The sequence below is a fragment of the Chroicocephalus ridibundus genome, chromosome 3, assembly GCF_963924245.1.
Source record: "Chroicocephalus ridibundus chromosome 3, bChrRid1.1, whole genome shotgun sequence".
NCBI classification, from domain to species: Eukaryota; Metazoa; Chordata; class Aves; order Charadriiformes; family Laridae; genus Chroicocephalus; species Chroicocephalus ridibundus.
The window spans coordinates 12,693,569-12,717,168 of NC_086286.1; the positions used below are offsets into that span (position 1 = coordinate 12,693,569).

At 44.3% G+C, this 23,600-nt stretch overlaps 1 protein-coding gene across 1 annotated transcript; it reads right to left on the reverse strand.

Annotated features, from left to right (window-relative positions):
* Nucleotides 1–5,631: 5,631 nt before the first annotated feature.
* SNX5 (sorting nexin 5) lies at nt 5,632–23,503 on the reverse strand. The gene is made up of 13 exons (XM_063328039.1): nt 23,342–23,503; nt 14,016–14,120; nt 13,397–13,507; nt 12,686–12,807; nt 12,238–12,361; nt 11,517–11,612; nt 10,529–10,634; nt 10,374–10,449; nt 9,496–9,535; nt 9,318–9,404; nt 8,051–8,210; nt 7,232–7,317; nt 5,632–6,198 (listed from the first exon to the last, which is right to left on the reverse strand). Exons 1-13 carry the CDS (start codon nt 23,372–23,374, stop codon nt 6,151–6,153), a joined length of 1,194 nt encoding a protein of 397 aa, XP_063184109.1. The 5' UTR covers nt 23,375–23,503; the 3' UTR covers nt 5,632–6,150.
* Nucleotides 23,504–23,600: the final 97 nt, after the last annotated feature.

Here is a 23,600-nt window from a genome sequence, read left to right on the forward strand (position 1 = left end):
TTTAGAAGCAATGATTGCCACTCTCCCCTGAAGGGGAAGCACTTATTGGACCAGTGCTAGTCCAACAGTTTCAAAACACAGCTGAGCTAAGCAAAGCTTCCCCTCTCCCTCCCCTCTAAGTAAGTTGCCCTTGCACAGGCCTGCGTGCTCCTCTGCACCAGGAACACAGACTCAGCACGCTGGCTTGGCAAAAAGCCCGTCTTCATTTTGGCCCATCTCCATTTTGGCCCATCTCATGCCATTTTAGTGAGTTACATCAGCTTGGCACGAGGCCACGCAAACATCAGGACCAGCCCAAGGGATGCAACAGGAACAAAACAGGAGGGGAAGTGAGGCCATCCCCTTTCAGTGGCAGCAAGCTCGTGATGAAACTACATCCGTTACCACCTCAAATTTAACGAGACAAGTTAACTTCACTAGAACATTTCTACTAACCAGCTCATTAACCTCTTATGCCTAAAGAGGTTTTGTTTAGCAAGGCCTTCAAGGAGGAGCAGTTCAAGAAACAGCTGGAAGCCCCTGACTAAACTATACCAAACCTGAGGTATGATTTTGGGCTGAGCCACAGGTGCAATCTAAACTTGGGCTGTTTTACAGAACCAGGCTTCCTTTTTTCTTTTTTTTTTTTTAAATTTTTTTCCTTCCCCCCCACCTTTTAAAATCTCTGAGAGGGAGCAGAACAAACCTGATCTAAACTAAACCAGACACTATAAAGCAGTATGTTGTTTTTAAAGCAGGTAGTAGGTTAGCATTAAACAGGAACCTTAAACCTCTTTTTTCACATGTATTTTATAAGGGTCAATCAGACTCTCAGGGGCGTTTTCCCTACATAGAACAGACTTAGGAAAGCTTTTAAGTAACAGCAAAGCAACATTAAACACAAGAAACATGAAGGGAATGAGAATTCCTTAACTGATGGGGAAGAATTCTACATCATTACCTAAAAGAAGTTAAGGTGCTGCAAGCAGTAAGGGCACACGATCCAGCCACTACACTCGACCTTTGAGTGCTGACGAGAAGCTAAAGCGTCAGCAGAGCAGTGCTCACAACACATTTCCACCTGCCCAGGACTCCACCACCCTCTCTTGCAGAAAGTGACCTTGCAATTCCACTGCCAAGTAAAACAGACCCACAGAAGAGAGCACTAAAAGGCATTTGAACCGACACGTTTCACTGCATTGGAGTGGAGGCAGAACAGTCAAACTAGCAGTTACCACGTCTGCACAGAAGAGCAGTAAACCGCAGCCAAGGGACGGCCAAACTCAAATCACAAGCGCTCATTTGACCGCTTCCAACAGCAGCGGATTGAGACAGCAGGAGCCCTGGAGTGGAATTTCAGATCCCAGTTAATTTTCTGGCTCTGACAAAAACTCCCTGTGGAACAACAGGCAAGTCACCTTTTCCACACTCTACCTGAATCCCCTCCCCTGCAAAATAGGCACCGTTCTTGCTTGCCTGTTCAAGTTATAGAGCAGTCCTAGCAGGGATTATTTTTAGCACGCAAGCACGAAAACCCAGCTGAGCTGGACTCTGATCTCAGCTGGGCCTTCTCATTGGCTTTGTAATATAAAAAGTAAACAAAAAGCAAGGCTGAGCCCACACCAGAGCTCAGCCACTGGACAGCATTTTGATAGCAGAGGAACCACAATTTTCAAAAAACAGTGAGCTGCCGTCCAAAATTGGAGCCAGGCAACAATCTGAGGCATTAAAATGGATCACCAGTGCCTGTGTTCATTCATTGGTGACTGGTGAGCTGCAAACAGACAGATTTCAAATCCACTTCGGATATTCCACTGTCACCAAGCGATGACGCAGGTGTTTCTTAAGATCACAAGTTGAAATAGCTCATAACTGCGCTCACAGACACAGCAGCAAGGGCTGGGATAGCAGCAAAGTACTGAAAGCTACACCCAAGAATGGGAACTCTGCAGAACTCTTTGCTTCACAGCATAAACAAGCAGCTCCTCCCCATCTTTTGAGAGGGACCGCAAGCGCCAGAAACTATTAATACCTGACAAGAAAACCTTCACAGCTCCACGGTTTGAGAAATTCACATTTGTTGCTATTCGAAGCATAGCAGAAGGCTACAAAACTGCTAGAGGTCAGGACCTCAGATCAGAGCTCCCCTACAGAGCTTGCAGTCAAGAAGAAACAGGATAGAACGGAGAGGAGCTGAATAAATTGGGAGCACATTAAAAAAAAAAAAACTAGTCATGATGAATCTCTAACTAAAGCATCAGCAATCATCCCAAAATAAGTCAGACTGCAGCTGAATTCTGCCCCCAGTCAGGCCAGGATGTTTAGCAGAGTTTCTCAGGCTTGTGAAGCTGGTCACAGCCGGAGAACCACTGTGGGAAGCACAGACCCAGCAACAACTAGCATAAGGAGTCCATGCTAACAGCTCTTCCAGGGCTTTCTGTATCCCAGAGGCACATTCTCTGCTTGGCTTACCAGCCCTATCGTCAGTGATGTGTCTTCCTAGAACAATGAGTACTTCATAAACCAGGGAAAACCAGTCCTTTCTTGGAGTACATCTGACCCTCAATCATTCCCCTTCTATGGCTACAAAATCCTGTTTTATTGCACCACCTGGAATCACTATCTTGTGCAACAGGACACATTTATGAGCCTCTCTTACGTGACCAGGTTGGTTCCCATCTGCAGTTTTCCAATATCCAGATACTGCCAACTCCCTAAGTACAATCACCACCTGTTCCACCCACCCCAAAGTGCTCTCAGTTTAGCATGCCTGACCCGACCCACTGCAAATACCGTACCAAGAAGGCAGCCTTCTGCATCCAGCTGCCCTGCTGCTAGTTTCTCCTCAGTTTGTACTGTCATCCAGATCCATTGCTTTGTGCCCATCTTAACTTTAGCTCTGCTCCACTAGAACCAGCCAGATACCTGCAGCACCCAAGGACTTGGTTCTAGCACACCTTGCCTGCACCATCCCACCTGTAATCATCGCTTCTCTGTAGCGGCATCTATCTTCATCAACAACACTACACCTGGATGTCTAACAAACCTTAGTAAACTTGACCAAACATGAGTTCTCCCTCTGACCTCATTCAAATAGACAGAGGAGAACTGACATCTGATGCGAAGTGCCACGCGCCTCAGTTACCATCGCAGTGATGAGGTTTCTGCCTGTTCTCAAAAGCCCATTTGCAACCCATAAACCAGATCAACAAGCTTGTAAAGGTAAACTGCTTTACAGCTACAATCAGTAAGTGTACACTAGACTCAATCCTTGTTTGGGAGGTCTATGAAACTCTGCTCTTATCCCTGCCCCGCCCAACCAGACTTTTAAAACAAGTCTCAGCGACATTTCTTTAAAAAAAAAAAAACAAACACAAAACTTATTTTCATAGCAATGATAGCCTGCCTTATCATACTGACTTGCCTATGCTAATCTTTGTTCTGCTGAGGCTTTATTCAAGGCCCTGCTAAAAGGGAAGTCATGTCCAGTCATATTACGTTAGTTACTAAAGAAGTATTCTGTCCTTCCGTATAAGCAGGCTGCTCACATATGCAGCTAATTTCTCATCTATATCAACCCACATCCAGCTGCCAGGTAAGAAACTGGGGTATGCAGCAGCCTTTCCAGTACCTCATTAGAACTCAGACTGAGGGTAAACGTGTACAATTAGTTAGCAGCAGCTGTCCCAGCCTGCCACCCACTGGCCTCCAGGAATGTGACCTGTGCTGTGACTAGTGTTTTCCAAGTCAACACGTTTCAGACGCTGAAGCTGACTGCAATGCACTCTACTGGCACAGCTGACACAAAACAACTTCCTTCAGAGCAAGTGTTATTGGCAGAAACTGCTTTACAGCTACCGTATCTTGCAGTTATTGTGACTGCAACATCAGTATAAAGCGATAATTACATCCACCCAAAGTTTTTTGCATACTTTTAATCTGATCAGATTAATAATTTGACTGAGATTAAAGTATGTCAAGAATTCAGAGTGCAAACATCTCATGAAAAAAAGCTCTCAAAGAATATTAAAAAAAAAAAAAGGTGTCTCGCTTAACTTCAAACACACTGTTACTAGCAGTGCATGACGCCCACTATAGTCTAGGCTGCTTCTGGAGCAGGGACATAAAGTATCAACACCAGCTTCAGCCTTTCTCTGGGGAAAGTAAGAAAGGCCTTTGAACCAAGTTGAAGTAGTTTAGGATAAACAAGAGTCAGAGCTCAACTCCTTCAGATTCAGCCCAAAGGCACTTAGGTATAGGCTGCAAGTTCCTTGCTACTGACTTCGATTCACAAAGACCACCCAGCTACTGGAGCTAGGTTCAGAAAAAACACAGCATATAACAAAATTTTAGTGTAAAACAGCACAAGCAAGATGTTACTTCTCCTATGCCATAGATAAGTGCAAAAAGCATATGGAAGCAACCATGGGTTCTGAGAGCCACAGCACGCTAGGAAAAGCTCATCCTGGCACAGCTGGCACACCAGCAGAGCCTAGAATCCTCAGCCTCCTCTTCTTGAAATGAAGCAGCCATAAGTGAGGGCAAGAGGCACAGTACGCATTTTATGAAAAGCCAAAGCTTTGCCAACACCAATTGTCCAGCTTGGGACCACTAGTTGCCCCAGTGGCTCTATATTATATATGACATTGTCATAGGTGACAGCAATGCTACCTACCAGCTCTCTTCTATATAGGAGCCATATATCCACATGCAATATACTTATGTGGCTGCTGCTGGAACCAAGCTATTTGGGCATAAGCAAGCATGAACTCCAGAAGTCTTGGAGAACTACAAGTTGAAACTGTTCCTATCAAACAAAGTTAAAAGACAACAGAATTCAGATGTTTTTCAGCTGAACCGCTGCAGCGTGGCTGGTAGAGCTGCTTCGTTTTCACAAAGTGCCAAGAAGAAAAAGCAATAGGTCACAGAAAAGTACAGGCTTGAACAGCCCTTAGATACTGCCACTGAGCTGCCCATTCTCAGGGCTTCTCTGGTTGAAGCTGCTTCAGGCAGTCTGCCCAGAGCATACCCCCACAGCCTACTTCAACCATGATTAGGAGTTTAGTCACAAGAAGTTAAGCTCAAATACTCTTCTTACTCAAAGTTGCTTTTAGAAGAATATGGCTCCCTGACCTATATCCACACATGCCAGATGATAGCCAACCTGTAGAAAAGTGACCTTGGGGTTTATAGGCTGAGCTGCCTCAGCTATGGCAGTGCACACTCAGTTGGCCACACTGAGTTCAAAGAGGTTTATCTTGCAGTGGACTGGCAAGGGCTGTGCTTCCAGAAGCCTGGAAGTTTTAAACAGCCTCTTGTTGCTAGCAGGAGGTGTAAAGGCTGACAAAATATGAAGCATTGTAAGTAGTCTGAAGGAGCCCAAGCCATCTATACTTATCAATGCTTTTGAAAGGCCTGGTTCCCTTTGTGTGCACCACATAGAAAGCAACTCAAACAGCAACATGACCTGCAGTCCCCACATTTCATGTCAACACTCATTCCAAGAACAATCCTATTGAATCAAATATGTCTCTCCAGTGGTCTGAATGAAGAGCTCCAGCTGAAGAGTAATTTGTGATGGTTCTGTGCCTGAAGCCTCAGCTTGTCATTTTACATCCCACACAAAGTCTTGCCATTCAACAGCTTGTTGTATCAGACATCTTTATTTGCTGTATTGCCCAAGTGTACAAATACTTAATGTAGTTATAGAAATTCAAAATATATTGTAGTAGAAATCTGTCTGGGAAGTGGAATGTTAAGATATTTACTTTATAAAATTACTACACTTATGTAAGTCACTCCCACTTGCAAGTTTTTAATATATCAGGGCTATGAAGAGACAGATTACTTCACGATCCTGCAAAAAAGGAGTTCTTCTCAGAAAACATTTTCTGCTAGATTAAGTCAGTCAACAGCAAATTGATTTCTTACATTTGACTCATTTTGAGTTATCAACCAACAGGATGTTAGCTACATCCAGACAATTCATAAACAATTCGGCTCTCATTTATACCAAGAAAGTCAATGTATCACTATCAACACATTTAAGTATTAGTCAAACAGAATCTCAGTGACAATATTTATTTTAAGCTAATGAAGTCAAGCCAGTAAGTTGCCCCTGGCCATTGAGTGCAACTGATGCTTTTTTTCACATTTTCAGAATAAGGCGCCTTAGTTCTTGAACAAATCAATACAGCTTTGCAGGAGAGAGACATTGTTCTGGAAAGGAAGAGAATTAGTTTCAGTGAGTATGACTGACAATTTAAATCCTGCCTTCCACAATGAAGTAGCTTCCAAAATAATAGGTCCATCCCAGGATTTCATAGCCTGTGACAATAATGAAGAGCTTATACTGCAAAGATAAGCATTCAAGCAGTAAAGCACCAAAAACAGATCATACAGTCTGCAATCTGCCTCTTCCTGCAGGCCTGCAACCATGACTCAGTTTGCGGGAAGAAGTGCAAGAGAGAGTAGTAAGTTTTTTTAAGGGGGCCAAACTGAGCAGTATTGTGAAGCCTTTTATATGTCACGTTCAAGCTCAGCACTGAAGCAGCTACCTGTGATGAAGTCCAGGACTCTTAGGGGGTGGGAAATTAGACTTTCCTTCTTCAAAAGAAGCTGAGGATGCAGTTACCTCTTCCTGAGTCTTCCTGCTTTGTTCTCTACACTAAACTACAGACCATGTAACCTGTGTACACTTCCCTGGATTAAGATGGCAGTACATGGTGTGGCCTCCACAGCCTACTTCACACCTGCTCAGTAAAGCTTGGCAGACACTGCTACAAAGCCAGCGGCCCCCTTCACTGACAAACCAAGTGATAAGGGTTGACAGTTAGATAACAGGCTGCAGGATGCGCTCTCACAGCACTCAGGAACACTTGAGGCAGCAGCTGCCTCTAGGTGCAGGAGAGGTCAAACCCCACAGGTGAGGCTGCCTGATGGGAAGTTAGGCGAGCTGTTGTATACTGCCTGCAAAATTGAGACTTGTCACTTGCAGTGCATTAGGCTGGTGTCCTATGAGTGACAGATTGGAAACAGAATTTCTGCACAGGACAGATAAGACTGTCAGCATTTGTTCTTTGTACACCTACAACTTTTCACTTCCTTTCCTTCCCCTCTTCAGATCTCAGCAAAAGAACTCAGCTGTTCTATTTTACACTTCCTAGTTTTAAAGGAAACCCAGCAAATCCTCCAAGTCACACAGTACTCACTTCTCTCAAGCTATGCCTGTTAAATTCCAAAAAGAACACACCTTTGCATGTTTTATTTCCAGTTCTGCCATTTCAATTAGGTTTTTGCGGAATGCTGCTATTCTCTTCTGTTTGAAGCTCATCAGTTCTGTAGGGAAGAAAGAACAAAGACAAGACAGACTTACAAAGCGTGAGTGACGTTTCAGTAACACTGCTTACATTTCATGAGTTCTGTTGCACAGCTCTAATTACAGTATTCAGCCACAGAACGGTTCAAGAGTTAAGTCTTGCTGTTTCTAGCCAGAGATGCATTCATCACATGACACTGACATCTTGGCAAGGAACCAGCTTGTCTAAGACAGAAAGGTTTTGTAGGAAGACAACCGGAATAGAACAGAAGCCATAGAACATTTGAAACCCAAGAATGTTAGAAGAATAGCATATGTACCATGAAAGCATGTTTCCTCTGGGTTATATTGTCTAAAGGCATACACTAAGAACCAGTGTTTGAAGCTCTGTATGAGGCACTTGGCTGTACTGGGACAGAGCAAAAGCCTGCTTGCACAGTTCTAATTGAGATAATCAGAAGCCTGAGTAGTTACCTTCAGGTGGAGGCTGAGAATAAGAGTACAGTCTGGAAAGCAAATACTAGGGGCTTGTAATTAAGGTTGATCTAGTACTGACATTGCTTTGCTTCAGACAATCATTCTTAAAAAAATATTTGGCTCCATTAGTTTTGCAGGCATCTATACAGTCCTTGGGGCAGCCTGACTACTTGCTTCAGGAGAGCGTTCAGAAGCCTTCAGTAGTTGAACATCAGATCAAGACCTGGCTTGCATTAGGGTCTCCCTTCAGCATAAATACAGCAAAGCCTGTTTTACCTTGTTTTGCAGATTCTGAAATCTTTTCAAACTTCTGACAACAGTCCTGTTGATGTGCCTCAGCCAGCCTGACGTCCTTGCTCTTTAGCCTGGCTTTATCTAGAGCTTTGTTGGAGTTTTCATAGTCAACAAGAGCCCTTGTACGTCTGTACAGAAGATCCTGAAAGTAGACAGGAATAGTGCAAAGCCTTAAGAGGACTACTTCCCCAACTGAGGTTACAACTACCTTAGAAGCAGGAGGTTGGAGGTTTCACTTCTTTCAGCATCAGATTCTGCTTCTTCCAACAAGCTGTTATAACCTGCTATGCTCTTAGCATAGCAAGAGGAACCTTTCACTAGTGCTGTGACAAGTTTTCAGGACAGCCACTTGTGCTTTAGTCAAGGAAGTTCAAGGCCTACTGTAGGCATCACTTCTTCCCTTAAAGTAGCTTTATCCTTCTATAAGGTGGGCCTCTCCACTAAGGAGGCATGGCACTTCCTGAATGTCCTGCCTTACCCTAGTAAGGGATACACTATCATTTAATTTGTTGAAGATCTGACAGTTTGACATAAGCACTAGACTAACCTAATCATGAAAACTAGTACAGGTCTCAGCACTAATTCCTTTCTAATCCAGCAACAGTATAGTCTTGATATCTGAATAGCAGTACAACACAGAGGGAGCTTGTAGTGAATGTTCCGGGGTACATGACATCAGATGAAAAGGCCCATCAGGTTATATCTAGATACCATTTCTCAGCACAGTCATCCTCTTGCCAAGTCAAGTATTGATTAGGAAAGAGTTGTCAGCAAGGGTTTTGTAGTCACATCAATTTACCAAACCCCTCTTGGAAGTTCAGACTCCAACTGCCTTCACATGTTACTGTATATTCATGGTTAAGTACTTTAGTAGTTAAGATTTACTTCAGAATTTTTCATTAGCTGACATTGGTTTTACTGACAAGTCATGAGTACTCAGGCAAGTGAAGGATTAGAATGCTGCTGCAGACTCAAATTCAGTTTGCTCTAACTTACAGAAATTAAAAGAGTTCTTCCTCTCTACATGCCAAAGAAAAACTCTTTGCAGATATTAAACAGCCCTTCTGTAAGTGGGCTGGACCACAGCTAGCCAATATATGGTTTCTATAGTCTGCTGTGGTTTAGGAGTGCCAGGTTTCTTAGGTAAAAGAAGGGCCCACCTTCCTGTCTTCTTAAAGTACAAAGAATACCACTAGTGAATCATGAAGCCCATAATAAAATTAAGCTTCGAAAAGAAAATTGTTCTCACCTTAGCAGCTTCTATATTGAGCATGTAGTACCTCAACAGTTCAGAGAGCTTTAAGTCTTCATCAGATGAAACTCTACTCTCTACCTTCTGCAGAAAAGATCAGAGTTGGTACGTAACAGAAAACAGCAACATACAGATTCAGAGATTCTTCTCCCCTCTGCCCCCAAGCTTCTCTTACCCTGAGTTTCTCAAAGAGCTCAGCAACTTTCAACAAGTACCTAAGGGTGACAAAAGAAGTGTATAAATAAGTTTAGGTACTTCTTAGTCTGATAAGTGCCAGGATCAATTGGCAGGAAACCCAAAAGCTGAAGGATGGAGTTTAATCCTGCATACAGACCCAGACAAGGGCTTGACGAGAACCCAGGTCTAGGCAAAGATGTAGACAAAAGGTTCAATGCAAGGGGTGCTGGATTCCAGCCTGACAGACTAGTACAGCTCAGCAGCTAGACACCATTTAAAGTAACAACACTGATCTATAGAGCACAAAGGTTCTGTGGAGAATTTCCCCGCTGCTACCCTCCAAGGGATAAACTATTTATTCAGCTACATACTGTTTTAACAAGGTCTTGGTAAATTGATAGCAAAGCTTAGAGAGGTGTAAGAATTCACCTCAGAAAAGGTGACTAGGTTTGCATAGCTTAGAAAACCCTACTATTCTGGAACTTCAAAGGACCAGAAGATAACACAGACCTAGTGTAGGCTGTGGTTGTATTTAACAGCACATTAGAACACCAATGCATAACCCCTTTCTCCCATATTCTCTGGGAGATTGCGACCTGAAAAAATTCAAGGAGACTTTCTGCTTAGAAGGAGCTTTGATGACCAGCAGGATTCAGCTGTAGGGCACAACTAGCAAGAGATCAGCTGGTTAAGTCAGATGCAATTGATAGTTTTAGGTCTGCCACACCAGGAGCGTCAGAGGATAGAAAGTGTCAATGCTGCTTGCTTGCAATTCAAGACACTCAAACTAGTGATGACTCAATCCCCTGGATTTTACAGAAGGAACTTGATATTCCCAGACTCAGGATATGTTTATGAACAGTTAGAATTACTTACTTTTTGATAACTGTAGGTTCTTCTAATGCCAGGCTGTTCAAGCAAGCTGAAGTATAAATATAGTCATCTGCAACATCTGCAAGAACAAGAGAAGGCTTTCAGAATGAAATCAGCAAGACTGCAAGGTCTTTAGAAAGGTCTTTGAAAAGATTCACTTTTATGAGATCTTGTCATCTTATCGGCTTTTGCACATGCATCCTTGATTCTGTTGTAGTAGTTCACAAGAAAAGTCTTCTCTTGCTCAAAAAAGTCTTCTACTTCCTGAAAGAGAGAACGACCTCTTAAGTCAGTTACATTACTGCAGAGTACAAGCTCTTCCCTATTTTGGGAAAGGCCAAAGAACTAACCATAGCCACCTGAGCATTATGCCCGTTATCTCTATTGAAGAGCAGAGTTCAAGACAAGATCCTGAGGCAAAAGGTTTGACAAACCAAGCTGTTCAGCAATTTTGTTTTTCACAATGAAGTGAAGATGGACTTGACACTCAACTATCCAATGCTGCAGATTGTCTGAAGCAACCAGTAAGTTGGTATCAGACAGCCCTTAGGCGCCCCAACTGTTTGATTTTATTTCCCAGGCCTGCTGCAATACAGTAGCTAAGCCATTTACAAGCTTGCTTCCCATCCACACCAAACATTATATGTACTGTAATGTTTCATGACATTGTGTTTAGGACAGCAAGTCTATTAGAAAGAGCTACCATGGAAACACGATAGAAGAGCTAAAGCTGGACCAGTTACAGGAGTCTTTGGTATTTGATCTCATTTAGTGCAAGCAGAAACCCATAAATCATGTTTGTTCAGAGCTCCAAAGTAGACAAAAGCCACAAGCACATTTACTGAATGTGTAATTCCTTCCTCCCCACCAGTATCTTGTGTTAAGGCAACTCTTGTACAGCTACCAGAAGCTTAAATATACATTTAAGTTTTTAACAGCGTATAGCTTCAATGTCTTATTTCTACAGCAGTCAAAATTAACGTAGGCTACTCCACCCCGCTTGGAACAGCAGTAACAAGGAAGCTTAGCATTAGTAACTCAGCCTCACGCACATCAAGTCTGAAGCAGGCATAACTAACATCCCCAGAGCAGGATGCAAGAAACAATCAAGATTAGGTTAAGTAAGAAGTAAACCAACTACCTTACCTTGACTCCAGAGAAGAGGACTTCATCAGCACTCTTTACCACACTTTTTAAAAAGCCACCAAACATTTCTTTTGTGTTTTTCCTCCGAACACTCAGCTGCAACAGAGAAGCCAAGACAGCTTTAAAGTTATCCCAAGGGGGGGAAAGTGATTATTTTGACACTTGCAGTATAGTAACATCACTTATATCTAGCATGCGATACAGCAGGCTGATTTCCACACTCTCAATAATGCCTGTATAAGTTGTACAAAGATGGCTCACGTAACAAATGGCTGACTGAAGTTGTTCAACTATTCTGTGCCATAGATTTTTCCCCATTCCCAGAAAAAGCTCAGTTTCTCCTTACATATCTTGGATCAGCATCTATCACTCATAACTAAGTGTGACAAAATAGATGCAGTACTAGCTTTATTACACCTCCATTCTTCCATTTTAGGACCATGCAACACACAGCACAGGTAGACCTGAACCATACTTCTTCCTAACATATCAAGACATACAAAGCTGGCTTCCTAACCAACTTGACTAGGATTAAGAAACACTATGAGGTTTATAGCAGAAAAAGGTCAGACTTTCATCCTTTAATCATCTCACAGAAGTACTGGCAATATCTGTTTGCTGATGCTGCACATAGGTTTACATAGTGTTTTGTCTGTACCCAGAAAAAGTGACAGCACCCTGAATATCTTGCCTCACTTAGAAAGAAGGAAAAAAGTCTTACATCCTGGTCATACTCCAAGAAAACATGAAAATTGCGATCTTTGCTGAGCACAGGATGAGAAGAAATCCGCTGAAGGAATATTTCATGCGACGATACAGTCTTCTTGAAGACAGCGAGGTATTCCCTGAAGGGAAAGAACAGACTGAGATCCTCTCTTGTATTGCCTTCTTCAAAGAATTGCTTTAGGTTTATCCAATGAAAATATTAAGCAACATGCTTCTGAAATAGCCAGCTAGTGATAGAGAAACTATTTTCAATCTCTTTAGCTAGGATGCTTTCCAGTTTGAGAGAAACTTTTGGCAACATCCCAGCTCCAAGATTTTAAAGATTATGCAACAGCAGACACCCTTCAAAATAGCCACACTCAAGATCAGTTACCACCAAACAAGTTGCTCTCCCAGGAGGCTTCTCTAAGTGCAGCTTTTGGCAGTAGCCTCATTCTACTTACGCTTCTAGCTCTTGCTTCATTTTGGCAAACTCTTCTTTTGTCATGGACACTTCTCCTTCCCCTAGCTTCTGCATCTTCTCTCGGGGACCATCAAAATCAGGCTTTGAAGGTGCTGGAGGTATCTAGCCAAGAAATTGGTTAGTAATAGATGCTAGCAAATAAAGTTTTTCAAAGTTACTTCTAGCCTTCCCCGGAAGGAGGTCTTTTTGCCTGGTCATGGCAAGCCAGCAAGGCTCTGCACCCAGGAATTCTAGAAGCATGTTGAAGTCCAGGCCCCGGTTTGCCCCTCCTAGCTCCATGCTACCCCTGCCCCAGGAGGGAAACCAACTGAGAGGAACAGCCTCTATAATCCAGCCTGTAGTCAGCCATCTTCTGTGGCCCACATGGCCTCCTAAAGAATCAGGACAGGAAATAAAGACTATATTTAATAGAGTATTTCACTCTGTCCTCTTCAGGCAGATATTAATACCACCATAGAGTCAGGAACTCTCAGAGTATCAAGCTTTTTTTGCTGCTTCAGGCAATACAGAAAGTTAACATAGAGCCATACCACTCAAGTTGTTTGGGAATTAAGGCAAAAGGAAACATAGGTAATACCCGAGTCATGAAGCACTAGTAACGCTGGTAAAGCAGACCTCATGCCCTTACTAGTATGCACTTTAAATCGCCATAGTCTTTTGTTTAAAGTTACATTTTTCAGGAAGTACTTACAATGAGTCCTGCATACTCTTCAGTTTCAGTGAGCGTATCATGCAGCCACACAAAGTCTTCATGCTGCCTTGTAACTGAAAACTCAGGGCTTTGAAAAGCTGGCAGTGTAGTCTGGAAGAGAAGATATAGAAGCTCTACTGTTTTGTAAATTAGTGCTTTTAGAAACAGTTCTGTCCATTTCCAAAGGAAGCTATTTTGCCTAGTAAGAGCCTCGCCTACTCCCTTTTAGCTGAGCTGGCACTCATTCGAGAGCCTTAGTAGTAAGGAGGCTATTTAAAGAAAAGGCACTGTTGTGGAACAGCATTAATGCAGTTTATTTTGTGAAGTTTCACAGTAGCTGGTTTCCCCGCCCCTACCCCCCAGCCTTCTGGTGTTAAGCTAGGACTCCTTAGCAAAGCAAATCTCGTGTATCAGCTACCTTGCCTCTATTTAGAGAGTGTTCAAGTCTCAGGAAATATGAAGCTTCTGCATATATATACTCTCAGTCCTTTAAGTGGAAAAGCTCTTTCTAATTAGATTTCCTCCATTGCAAAGCCCGTCTTTATAGGTATGGGTATTACAAATACACAGATTACTTGCAGAGCTCTTACAAAGACCACTTTCTACCCCGCGATCTTACCTTAGTATGCACAGTGAATTTCACTCTGTCCTTTTCACTTAGGGCATCAGGTATATCAATTTGGAGAGAAGGATCAACATTCAGGTCTACAGATACAGACCTCAGCTGCAACAGAATTCACAGAATAAGCCTTGGTCGAGCTTCAAGTAGGTTTAGTGAAGCCAGACTGGTCCTCAGCTGTCAACAAGAACCGCATTACACTAAACCACTGCCTCCAGGAATGGCACATATGGACAAGCATAACAGCCTTGACACTACCTACACATCACTGTGACAAACCTTCCTTTCCAAACACAGGAAGCCAAGAAGGCTTGTTAGCTTAAAAGTCTGAAGAACCGACTGTTAAGAGTTTCCATTAGAGGTTTCCATTAGAAGCATCCTCCTTCCAGTACTTCTCCAGCTTATTTACTTGAAGCACATCAAACCTAGTAGTTCTCTTCATTATCCTGCACCTCCACAATACGTGGCAGAACAGCTCTTATGAGCGCAGCCTTGTGACCTGTTTCCTCACCTTTAGATCACAGAGCTGATTTAATCTAAAGCAAGAAGAGTTAAGTGCTTTTATCTATTACAAATAGCAAGTCATAGGCAAGAGCCTGATGCTTCCTCACCAGGCCCAGATTGGTCACCACTGCCATTCTGATCTCAAAAAACTACTGCACAGGTTCAGTAGCTGTTCTGACAGCTACAGAGGCTACGTTCTCTCTGATCTTGGAAAGTGGGGCATGAAACCTCTCTAGGCTCCCATAAAAAGTCTAAGAGCCAACTGTTTGCCAGAAGCAGGACCAAAACCCAAGAACACTGTGGCACCATCACTGCATCTGTTCAATCTTTTTTTCAGAATACCTGACATCGTTATTCATTGCTGGCAGAATGCACATTTGCTGTTAAAGAAAGCCCCAGTAAGCTGGTACAAGAACTAGCCTCAAAGATAACTGAGCTTTGCTTTACAAAAAGCTACGTGCTGCTTGTAGCTGCAAGTCTCTTCCTCTCCTAAATTCAGGTCTTGTTTTATCTTTTCTAGACAGAGCTTTGTGTCTGGCAACATTTTAATGCTATTTGTTTCCACTCAGAGCAGCTCAACAGAGGTTTCTGAGCATGCTATGTGAGGAACCCTTTACAGGAGACCATACCAGGTTCAATAAAAAGCAGACTTGCCTTGCCAGTGCTTCAGACAGGCCTTAAACAGAGAGACAGCATCTTCCTTCAGGGACTTATTTCTTCATTCCAACAGCCTACACCCAGAATATAGTTTCAACCATGCTTAAACTTTTATAGATCAGTGGAATACCCTTCTCAGTTGAAGATGCTATAGGTTACACACCACTAACATCCTCAAGCCATAGTCCCACTGAAATTCCTTACAAAGACAGCACTTGCTGACTTAGAGCAGACAAAGCCTTGATGCTCAGCATGCCAACCTGTTCTGGGAAGCCAGGGAAGCGGCCAGGCTGCACTCAAGAGCAGTAAGATTCGGCATAGCCACCAGCTCATTTCCCTCACTGGTTTGCAATTCAAACTTCCTTCATCAAGTCATACTCCACCACATGTACCCAACCATTGATGACAAATGGCTTCAATTCCCTACATGACCTCAGAAGCAAGCAAAAACGTTTAGGCATATCCAGCATAGATTACTAAGGTTAATGCATACATTCAGTTCTTACATCAAGTAGAATCATGTATTTAGATATCAAGGAATAGACTTTTACAAGCTATTAGACACTAGTGATCACCAGCTTCAGTCACCTGTATTCCAGAAGCAGGCAGGAACTTTAGCCTGTCACATTATGGTGTTCCTCCACTATGAAACTTGTCTAAGAGGCCCTCTCTTTAGTGCTGCAGCATAACAAAACATTCTTATTTTCTGCATAAGGGAGAAACTGACAGAGACCAAGGTCACAACACAGGAAGTTTGCTGAAGAGTGACTGTCAGAGCCAGGCTGAATCCCAATGTTATCCTTTAGAGATAATTCTAAATGCTTTCCCAGGAAAGCAAGCTACCCAACTGGGCCACAACTTAAGTTTTTCACCATACTGCAGCATACTACTGCACAGACCCCACCAGCCAGGAGCTTGCCCCAGCCACCCGCCAAGCACAAGATTCAGTGCTGAAGCCCACAGAAGCTGGTGCCAGACAGCATCTGAGCAATCCTGTCATATCACAGATATCTTGAATGCTGCCTTAAGCTTCTGTAAAGCTGCATAAGAACTGTTGAGAGGTTGCCCTTTATACAGTGAAGGTTCACTTCCAAAAGCTTTGGAAACTCCCTCCCCCTAGTCTGGCCATCTGTGTACTGCAGCCCAGATCTGGTAGATGACAAGTCTCTCTGGCTGCCTGCAGAGGACACAGCTGTCAGGCTATAGCATGCTTTTGTCTCTATCCAGTCTGCCCCTGCCTAGACTCCCACTATCACCAATGGTTCCTGCTATCATCTATGATCAGGCTCTCACGCATAAGTGAGGGATGCCCCAGCCACTGTACCCTCATCCTTCCAGCCACACTAAAAAGACTTTCTATCTGCTACACACTAGCTGTTAGCTACAGTTAGAAGCAGGTAGGTAAGAGATATACATTTTTAAGCCTTATGACAATGGAAAGACCTTGTATGCAGCCCATTGAGCTTCCCATCCTGACTTCTGCAGGACAGAAGGCATTTATCCCATCATGGGTATTGCCTTGGCAGCAAGCAAGGACATCAATCGAGCTTACAGAGTGTGCCCTGGAACACAGTTCCTAGCAGTCCCAGCACTGCTCACATCCAAATGGATGTGGTGAGACTCCAACAGTACAGTTGCTTCTCTCCAGTCACTTTATGGGACAGATTATTATATTCCCCTACAGGCACATGATTACACTACTTGCTAGGAAGGCCAGACCAGAGAGTACAAAGGTGCATGGTTTGGAGGTCACCAACACTGGTTTAGGCAGAAGCTGCCCCATTCAAGCACTGGAGGAAAGACAGTTAGAAGGCCACCATTCAGACATGAGTTTCACTGAGAGCACAGTTCACTGACTGTTGCCAGTTGAATGAAAGGCAAGTCGGTCGGTGTTTCCCAGCCGAATAACACTTGCAGCCAAAGCAGTGAGATGCAGACCCCAGTGTTTTGCATCCTGCTTACTTATCTTTACCGTCCAAACAGGATCAGCAGTGCTAACAATATGAACTGCTGAGTCTGGAAAGTATGATAAGCCAAAGGAAACTGCTTCCTCTCAGCTAAACTAAGGAAAGGATTACACAAATCAGCCAGTCCCGAATTTGTGAACTTTCTTATTAAGTGTTGTGGAGAAAGTAACCTGTGATTAGACACCAGCCACACCCCACACCCGCCATGCCTAGTAGATGCCTGCACAAGAGATGGGCAGATATGGACACAAGATGGTACTGCTTTGTCAGCTTAAAGCAGTGCACATGTCACAGGCATTTCTTCCTTGCACTAGCACCATAAACTGCAGAGGCAATGGGGCAAGAACATGTAACCTACAGCTTCAGCAATGCCCAGGAATGCTACTGCAGGACAGCTTACTGCCCCAGCAGTGCCTATTTACACAGAAGCAACTGTGAATCAGCAGCAGTGCTCAGTTGTGCACTCCAGAGCAGTATGTACTATAAATATGGCTCAAAGTGTGAGACCACCTCAGAAACAGGACAAGAGTCAAGAGCACACCTATATACAGTGCTGGGATCTTGCCCCTCAGGACTACAGGAAGCCACTTGCTTAAAAAAAAATCTTGTACCTCTACTACCCTAAACATCCGCTGTAAATATACATGACACAGCATATACTTAAAGGCCACTGCAGGCTCAAACATCAAGCATATCACTATTTGCAGACAGCACAGGATTATCATCTCTACCCTTCAGGAGTCTGGTCTTTAGTAAAGGACCTGAAGCCATATGAAACAGAGGATTATAAAACCACTAGTGCTCTAGTCCAGTGAAGGTCACTGTGGGCTCCTAACTCCAGGCCAGAGACCTTTAGAATTACACAATCAGAGCAGCAAGGCTCAGACTACAAAGAGAACATTCACACCGTCTGACTTCAGGAGGACAGAGTGCTTTGTTTCCCTACAGAAAGTGCTGGGGCAGCATTTATCCAATGAACTGGAAGCAAGAAGCCCCCCTCTTGTTATCACATCTCTATAAGGCACTAACCCCGTGCACCTAAAGCAGATGTTCCACACCAACCTTTGATCAACACAAACACATGCTCCTGCAGCATTATCAGCTCATCATTCAGGACCTTTCATTCCACCATTGCTCCTACACCCACCCTACAAGCAGGAATGAAGATCTACTTGCTTATGGTCACAGTGGTCTGTGCAGAACAGAGGAATTAAACTTTCATCCCCAGGCTTGTTCCTTTTTCACAGGAGGCACCCAAGCCAAGGCCTTCCCAGGAAAGCACTCCATCTTAGCTCTCTGGCCTGCCATGCCTGGCAGCCCCTTCATATCTGGAGGCACGTCTCTACTAGGACATCATTGCTTTTTCCCTGCACTCCAGGAAGCGGGCAAGAGAACTGAAGTTTCCCCATCCCAGTTACCAGAAACCAGTCTGTCACCCCACACCCTTGAGGGGCTATAATCCAAGCTCAGCAGCTGGCAAGAGTTATTCCTTACATGCAGCACATGTCCAAAGAGGTACAGAGAACAGTGACTCCTGGAGCTGCACCAGGGGGAAACAGTTTGCTGTGTTGGGCTGCAAACTGAAACACTCACCCAAACCCAGCACAGTGCCCCCACTTTCACCTCTCATTTCCCTTTCCCAGAAAAAATTAGAGGCTTCTGGTTTGCAACAACTACAGCACCATTACAGCTGCTGCCATGCCTGCCACTGCTAGGCTCATGCCTCTTTATGACTTTTATTGGGATCCTCAGGGTTTCTCCAGGATTCAAGAAAAACTTCTCCCCGTTCAGTAAAATACCATCCACTAGAACTGTCTGACCTTGAAATTTGAGCAAGACATCAAGCACAGCCCTTCAGAATAACAGTCATTGTATTGATTAATGTTTCTAGGCTTTAGGACCTAGAACTGAAGTAGATTTAAGGTAGACTATTTCAAGACTGAAAGAGATATTATGTTACTAATTAGGACACTATGATAATCACCTGATCTGGAAGCACAAGCGAGAGAACACTACTGTGACCAATCCAGGCAGAGTTTTACAGCACTGCTTTTTTTCCCCTATTGCTTACAGATGTTAAAAAAAGATCAACAAAAAAGAGTTGGATCATTTAAGTACAGTCCAGTGATCAATCCAGTACATCAGCTACCCAGGCTTCAGCTTGACAGACATGAGTTTCTGATCAGGCTTCACCCAATGCAAACACATTTTCATGCTTGCAGGCATCCAGTGGAAGGAAATGCCCTGAGTCACCAAAGCCACTTAGTTCTGTTGAGTGGCCTGAACTGCTGCTGCTTTTAAAATTACACCCTTTGCAGTTTTAGCAACGATTCTAGATAACTTGATGTTACTTCTGCATTCTAACAAAAGAATCTGCCAGTGCAAGCAACTGTGTACAACATCCAATTGCTAGTGAAATAAGAACCCGTATTCATTCTCAAAGTCAGATTAATGCAGGGGTCTTCCACATGGACAGGCTCCCAGAAGGAGCAAGGAGCCCTTCCACAAGGGTTTGTGTGTCACAGCATTCTGCTTACTGTCAGCTACCTTGTAAAAACCCTCTCCTCTTACTGATCACCTCCCTGCTGTCAGTCAAGAAACAGCCACAAACAAGACTTCAGTAGTAATTACATCTGCCACTACCCAGCATCCATTACTTTTTACAAAGTAGTCTTTCTAATTAAACCAGTTTAAGTGCTCTCCAGAGAGCAGTAAAAGATCATGATGTTTTCTGGCAGTTTATACAGAGTCTTCAGTTCCAGAGGGCCTTGTTTCAACACCCAGGAGTTAACTAGCAGACTTTCAGAGTATCTGGCCAGCAGATATTAGTGGCATTAGTTGCTGGAACTATGTTTCAGTCATATTCAGCCCAAGTAGATTAAGTTTCCCTTAATCAAGATACTAAAAATATGTCTGAAAGTACACTGCACACATGCAGCAGCAAAGAGCCAATACAGTAGATGTGAAGCTTTGATTTCACAGCCTTTGTGACAGACTTGTGTTAGCTCTCTGACATTCAGCAGAATCAGTCCTGAAGTAGTCCAAGTTACACAAAACCAGGAAAACTGAACCAGTCTTCATGTTGCTACTTATGCTATAGAAAATGCTTTCCAAAATTTGTGACTTTGGACTGCAGAACTCCAGTGACACATTAGTTTCATTATTTTGCTTAAAAAAAAGATAAAGAGGGAATAATAGCTCAATTTAGTCTCATTGAAATGGCATTCCTCACCAAGTGCAGTGCTTGCCAAGCAAGCAGAAGGCAGCCTGTATAGCCAGAGCACCTGTTGCCACTGGCTGTGCAATAAGCTGGCCTGATCACTTTGCTCTCCTGCCAGAGGGATCTCTCTGCATCACTCCCTGTAGTCACACACCTCCTTACAGTGTGAGGAAGCTGTGGGAAGGACACTCTCAACATTGAAGGATCCCACGTTCTGAGCAAAAGCCTCTCCAGCTCACTTCACTCCACCTAGCAGCATACAGGACACTTCCACACAACCTACTGCTTCCTCAGCTCGAGGAGTCAAGCAACAGCTTTGTCAGTGCAGGCCAAATCCACCTTGCTGCAGCAGTCTGCCTGCAGAGCACAGCCCATGGCTAAGCACTTTTAGCCCATATGCCATCTGCAAAGCATGCCCAGCTAAAATGGAAATTGTGCAACAGAAGCGAATCCCTAAGCCACAGTCAGCATCTACAAGAATGTTTTGCTGACCTCCTGCAGTGAGGCTGGAGTTGGTGGTAGGGAGTCCCAGCAATACAGGCTCACCATGCTCTCTTCACCTCCCATGGATTTGAAGTTGTGTCATTAGCCCAAACTGGGCCAGCCTCATAGAGGCTATACGTCCTTGACAGTACGTTATCCTTATCCAGTAGCTTTCATCTTGCTAGCAGGTCATCTCCCTACTTGCTTTTAGGCCCAGCAGCATGTAGTTGCAGTTTCCTGGCAAAGCACAAGCAAGATCTAATAGGTTCTCATTCTTTCCAGAGCACATAGCAGAAGTTGTCCATCACCGAGAACCACTGTTCAGGAGTGATAACAGCAAGTCCCAGGCTACGACATACCATTCTGTCTTCCACTGACTGTTCCGAGAGAGAGGGGCTACAATACTCTCTCTCAGTATTTTGACCTAGAACAGTTTAATTGCGGACTGGAGCCTTTAAAATAATATCAAGCCACTGACATTAAGAAATACCAGGGAATTTGCACAAGCTTAGCTTGGCAGTCCCACTACTCACTTCACTTTCTGAAATGCCTTTTCCTCCCCATGACAGATTACACCGTCTTTCCCACTGCACTTCCAATCACCCTTATCCTACCCTCCCTTCCTCTTCCTACATATCCTGATCCTCTCCTGCTTTGCCACCTCAGGGTCAGTTTTCAGTTTACACTTACCAATGATTCCTATTCAAGGTTAAGACCTAATGAAGCTTCCTTTATAGGCATAGGCTTTATCTACTGGCCACACATCAGTTCTATGTTGCTGTTTCCTTACCTAAACAGGAACAGACAAGATACAAGTATTTCCATCCTCCTCCCTGTTGCTGGAATCCAAAGACAGCTCTACTACCCGAAACAAGCTAGTTAATCTTTGGCCATCAAGCATTAAAGATACTCCAGCCCTAACCGTGGGAACGTTTTCCCCTCCCCCCAATATTCCTGTCTGATAAGTTAGAAAGGGCACACAAACACTCAAAGTTACCAGTTGCTGGAAGACAGCTGATATTTTACCTTCCCCTCCACCCATCACCTACAGGTCTTGCAAGCCTTACAGGCTTGCAACTTTCACTCAGTATTCTCAAGTGACAGATACTATAATACCAATAGTTTCACATGCAGCAGGAAAAGGTTAAAGCACCAGCTAGTTCACAACTCAAAACACCTGTTCAACAAACTTTTGCCAGTTCTACCGGACCAAGACTGTTTTAAAAGATTAAAATGCAAGAGAAGCAGATGAAAGGAAATTACCTAAAGAAATTATTCAAGACAGGTATATTTCTAGCCCTCAGGTCAGCTAATATACATCTTCCAAAAGGCTGGAGAAAATACAGACTGAGAACACAACCCTTAAGCACACTTAACAGCTTAAAACACAAGTCATTTTCCTGCGAGTTCAGTTTAGTCACAATGCAAAACTACATTCAGATACAACAGTATGAAAGCTAGCTAGACAGCTCACAGACTGTTATATGACTGTCCTACCTTCTGTTCGGGGTGTGTTGGGGGAGTTATTAAACCAGGTAGACTAGGTAGATAATCCAGGCAGCTTGCCCAGTATGAGAAATAATTCCAAGCACTATCTACATACACACAGTAACTAATTCACAAAGTGCCTGTTTTAGCATTTAATTTGCATTTCCTCTGAGAAGCTGAGCATCCCAATTTCAGGAAACACTCCACATTCCCTCAAAGCCAAGACATAAGCCTCCTCAGCGCTCAAAGCTTCAAACTAACAAGGCACTACTACAGAGAAAGGAAAACTAACTCAGCTACCGATGTGACAACTAAAGGAAAGAGGCGTCACAGCTGAAGTGACAGCTGACAGCCTAATTAACACAGGCCACACAACCAGGAAGGCTGGTCACAGACACACAAGGCAGCTGACCCACTGAGGAAGAGCAAGCTTAAGTGCCTACAGCACTTCATGGCTAGCACATAGCCACAGGTCCTGACAAGCAGGTCCAGCTCCTGCATCCCCCAGCAGGCCCTGCTCCTGCAGCCCCAAGGCCCTGCTTATCACCCCACTCCCACCACCAACTAGGTGCCCCCCTCACAGCCAGCACTGCCTTGTGGTAGTGCAGAGCCCTCCCCATCTCCTCCTTCCCACCCTGTTTTCTTCCATTTTTATCTTTCTCTACACACCTCTTCCTTCAGAGGCAGCACCCCGCACTCACGCTGGGAAGCTGCACCCTCCTTCCCTCCCCTCAGAGGACCTCGGGTGCAGGGAGAAGCAGCGCAGGGGCTGCTAAGAAAACTAACACTTAAGAAAACTAACACTTAAGAAAACTAATGTTAAAAATTAAAAAAACCACCAAACCCTAAACCGAACAAACCCAAAAACCTGCCACTGCCCCGGTGCTGCGGGGGGCGGGGAGCTCCCTCACGGCGCGGGGGCTGAGCGCGGCCCTCAGCCCGGGGCGGGGGGGGCACGGCCGCGCCCCCACACCTCGCCTCAGCCAGGCCTGGGCCGCCGCCCTCACCTTGCTTTGCGCGTCCTCCCGGAGCAAAGCCATGTCGCCCAGGCACGGCCAGCCGCTCACCGCCCTCCCCGCCGCCGCCGCCGCCTCATATAAGCCCGGGGCGGGGCCGCGGCCGCCTCCCGCCGCCGGCGACACACCCCCGCCCTGCACAGCGCAGGCCGTGGCGGCGGCGGCCATCTTGGGTGAGGGCAGGGTGCCCCTTGCCCTCATCCAAGATGGTAGCACAACGCTTTATTTTAATTATTTTTTTCCCTTGCTT

What these genes read in the sequence shown, in the direction of transcription:
- SNX5 (XM_063328039.1), bottom strand. Translation starts at nt 23,374, where the DNA reads ATGGCTTTGCTCCGGGAGGACGCGCAAAGCAAG. An exon ending in TCCTCTTCTCTGGAGTCAAG is followed by an intron (nt 10,635 to 11,516) that starts GTAAGGTAGTTG and finishes TCTCTCTTTCAG; the next exon opens with GAAGTAGAAGACTTTTTTGA. An exon ending in GAACCTACAGTTATCAAAAA is followed by an intron (nt 9,536 to 10,373) that starts GTAAGTAATTCT and finishes TGTCACCCTTAG; the next exon opens with GTACTTGTTGAAAGTTGCTG.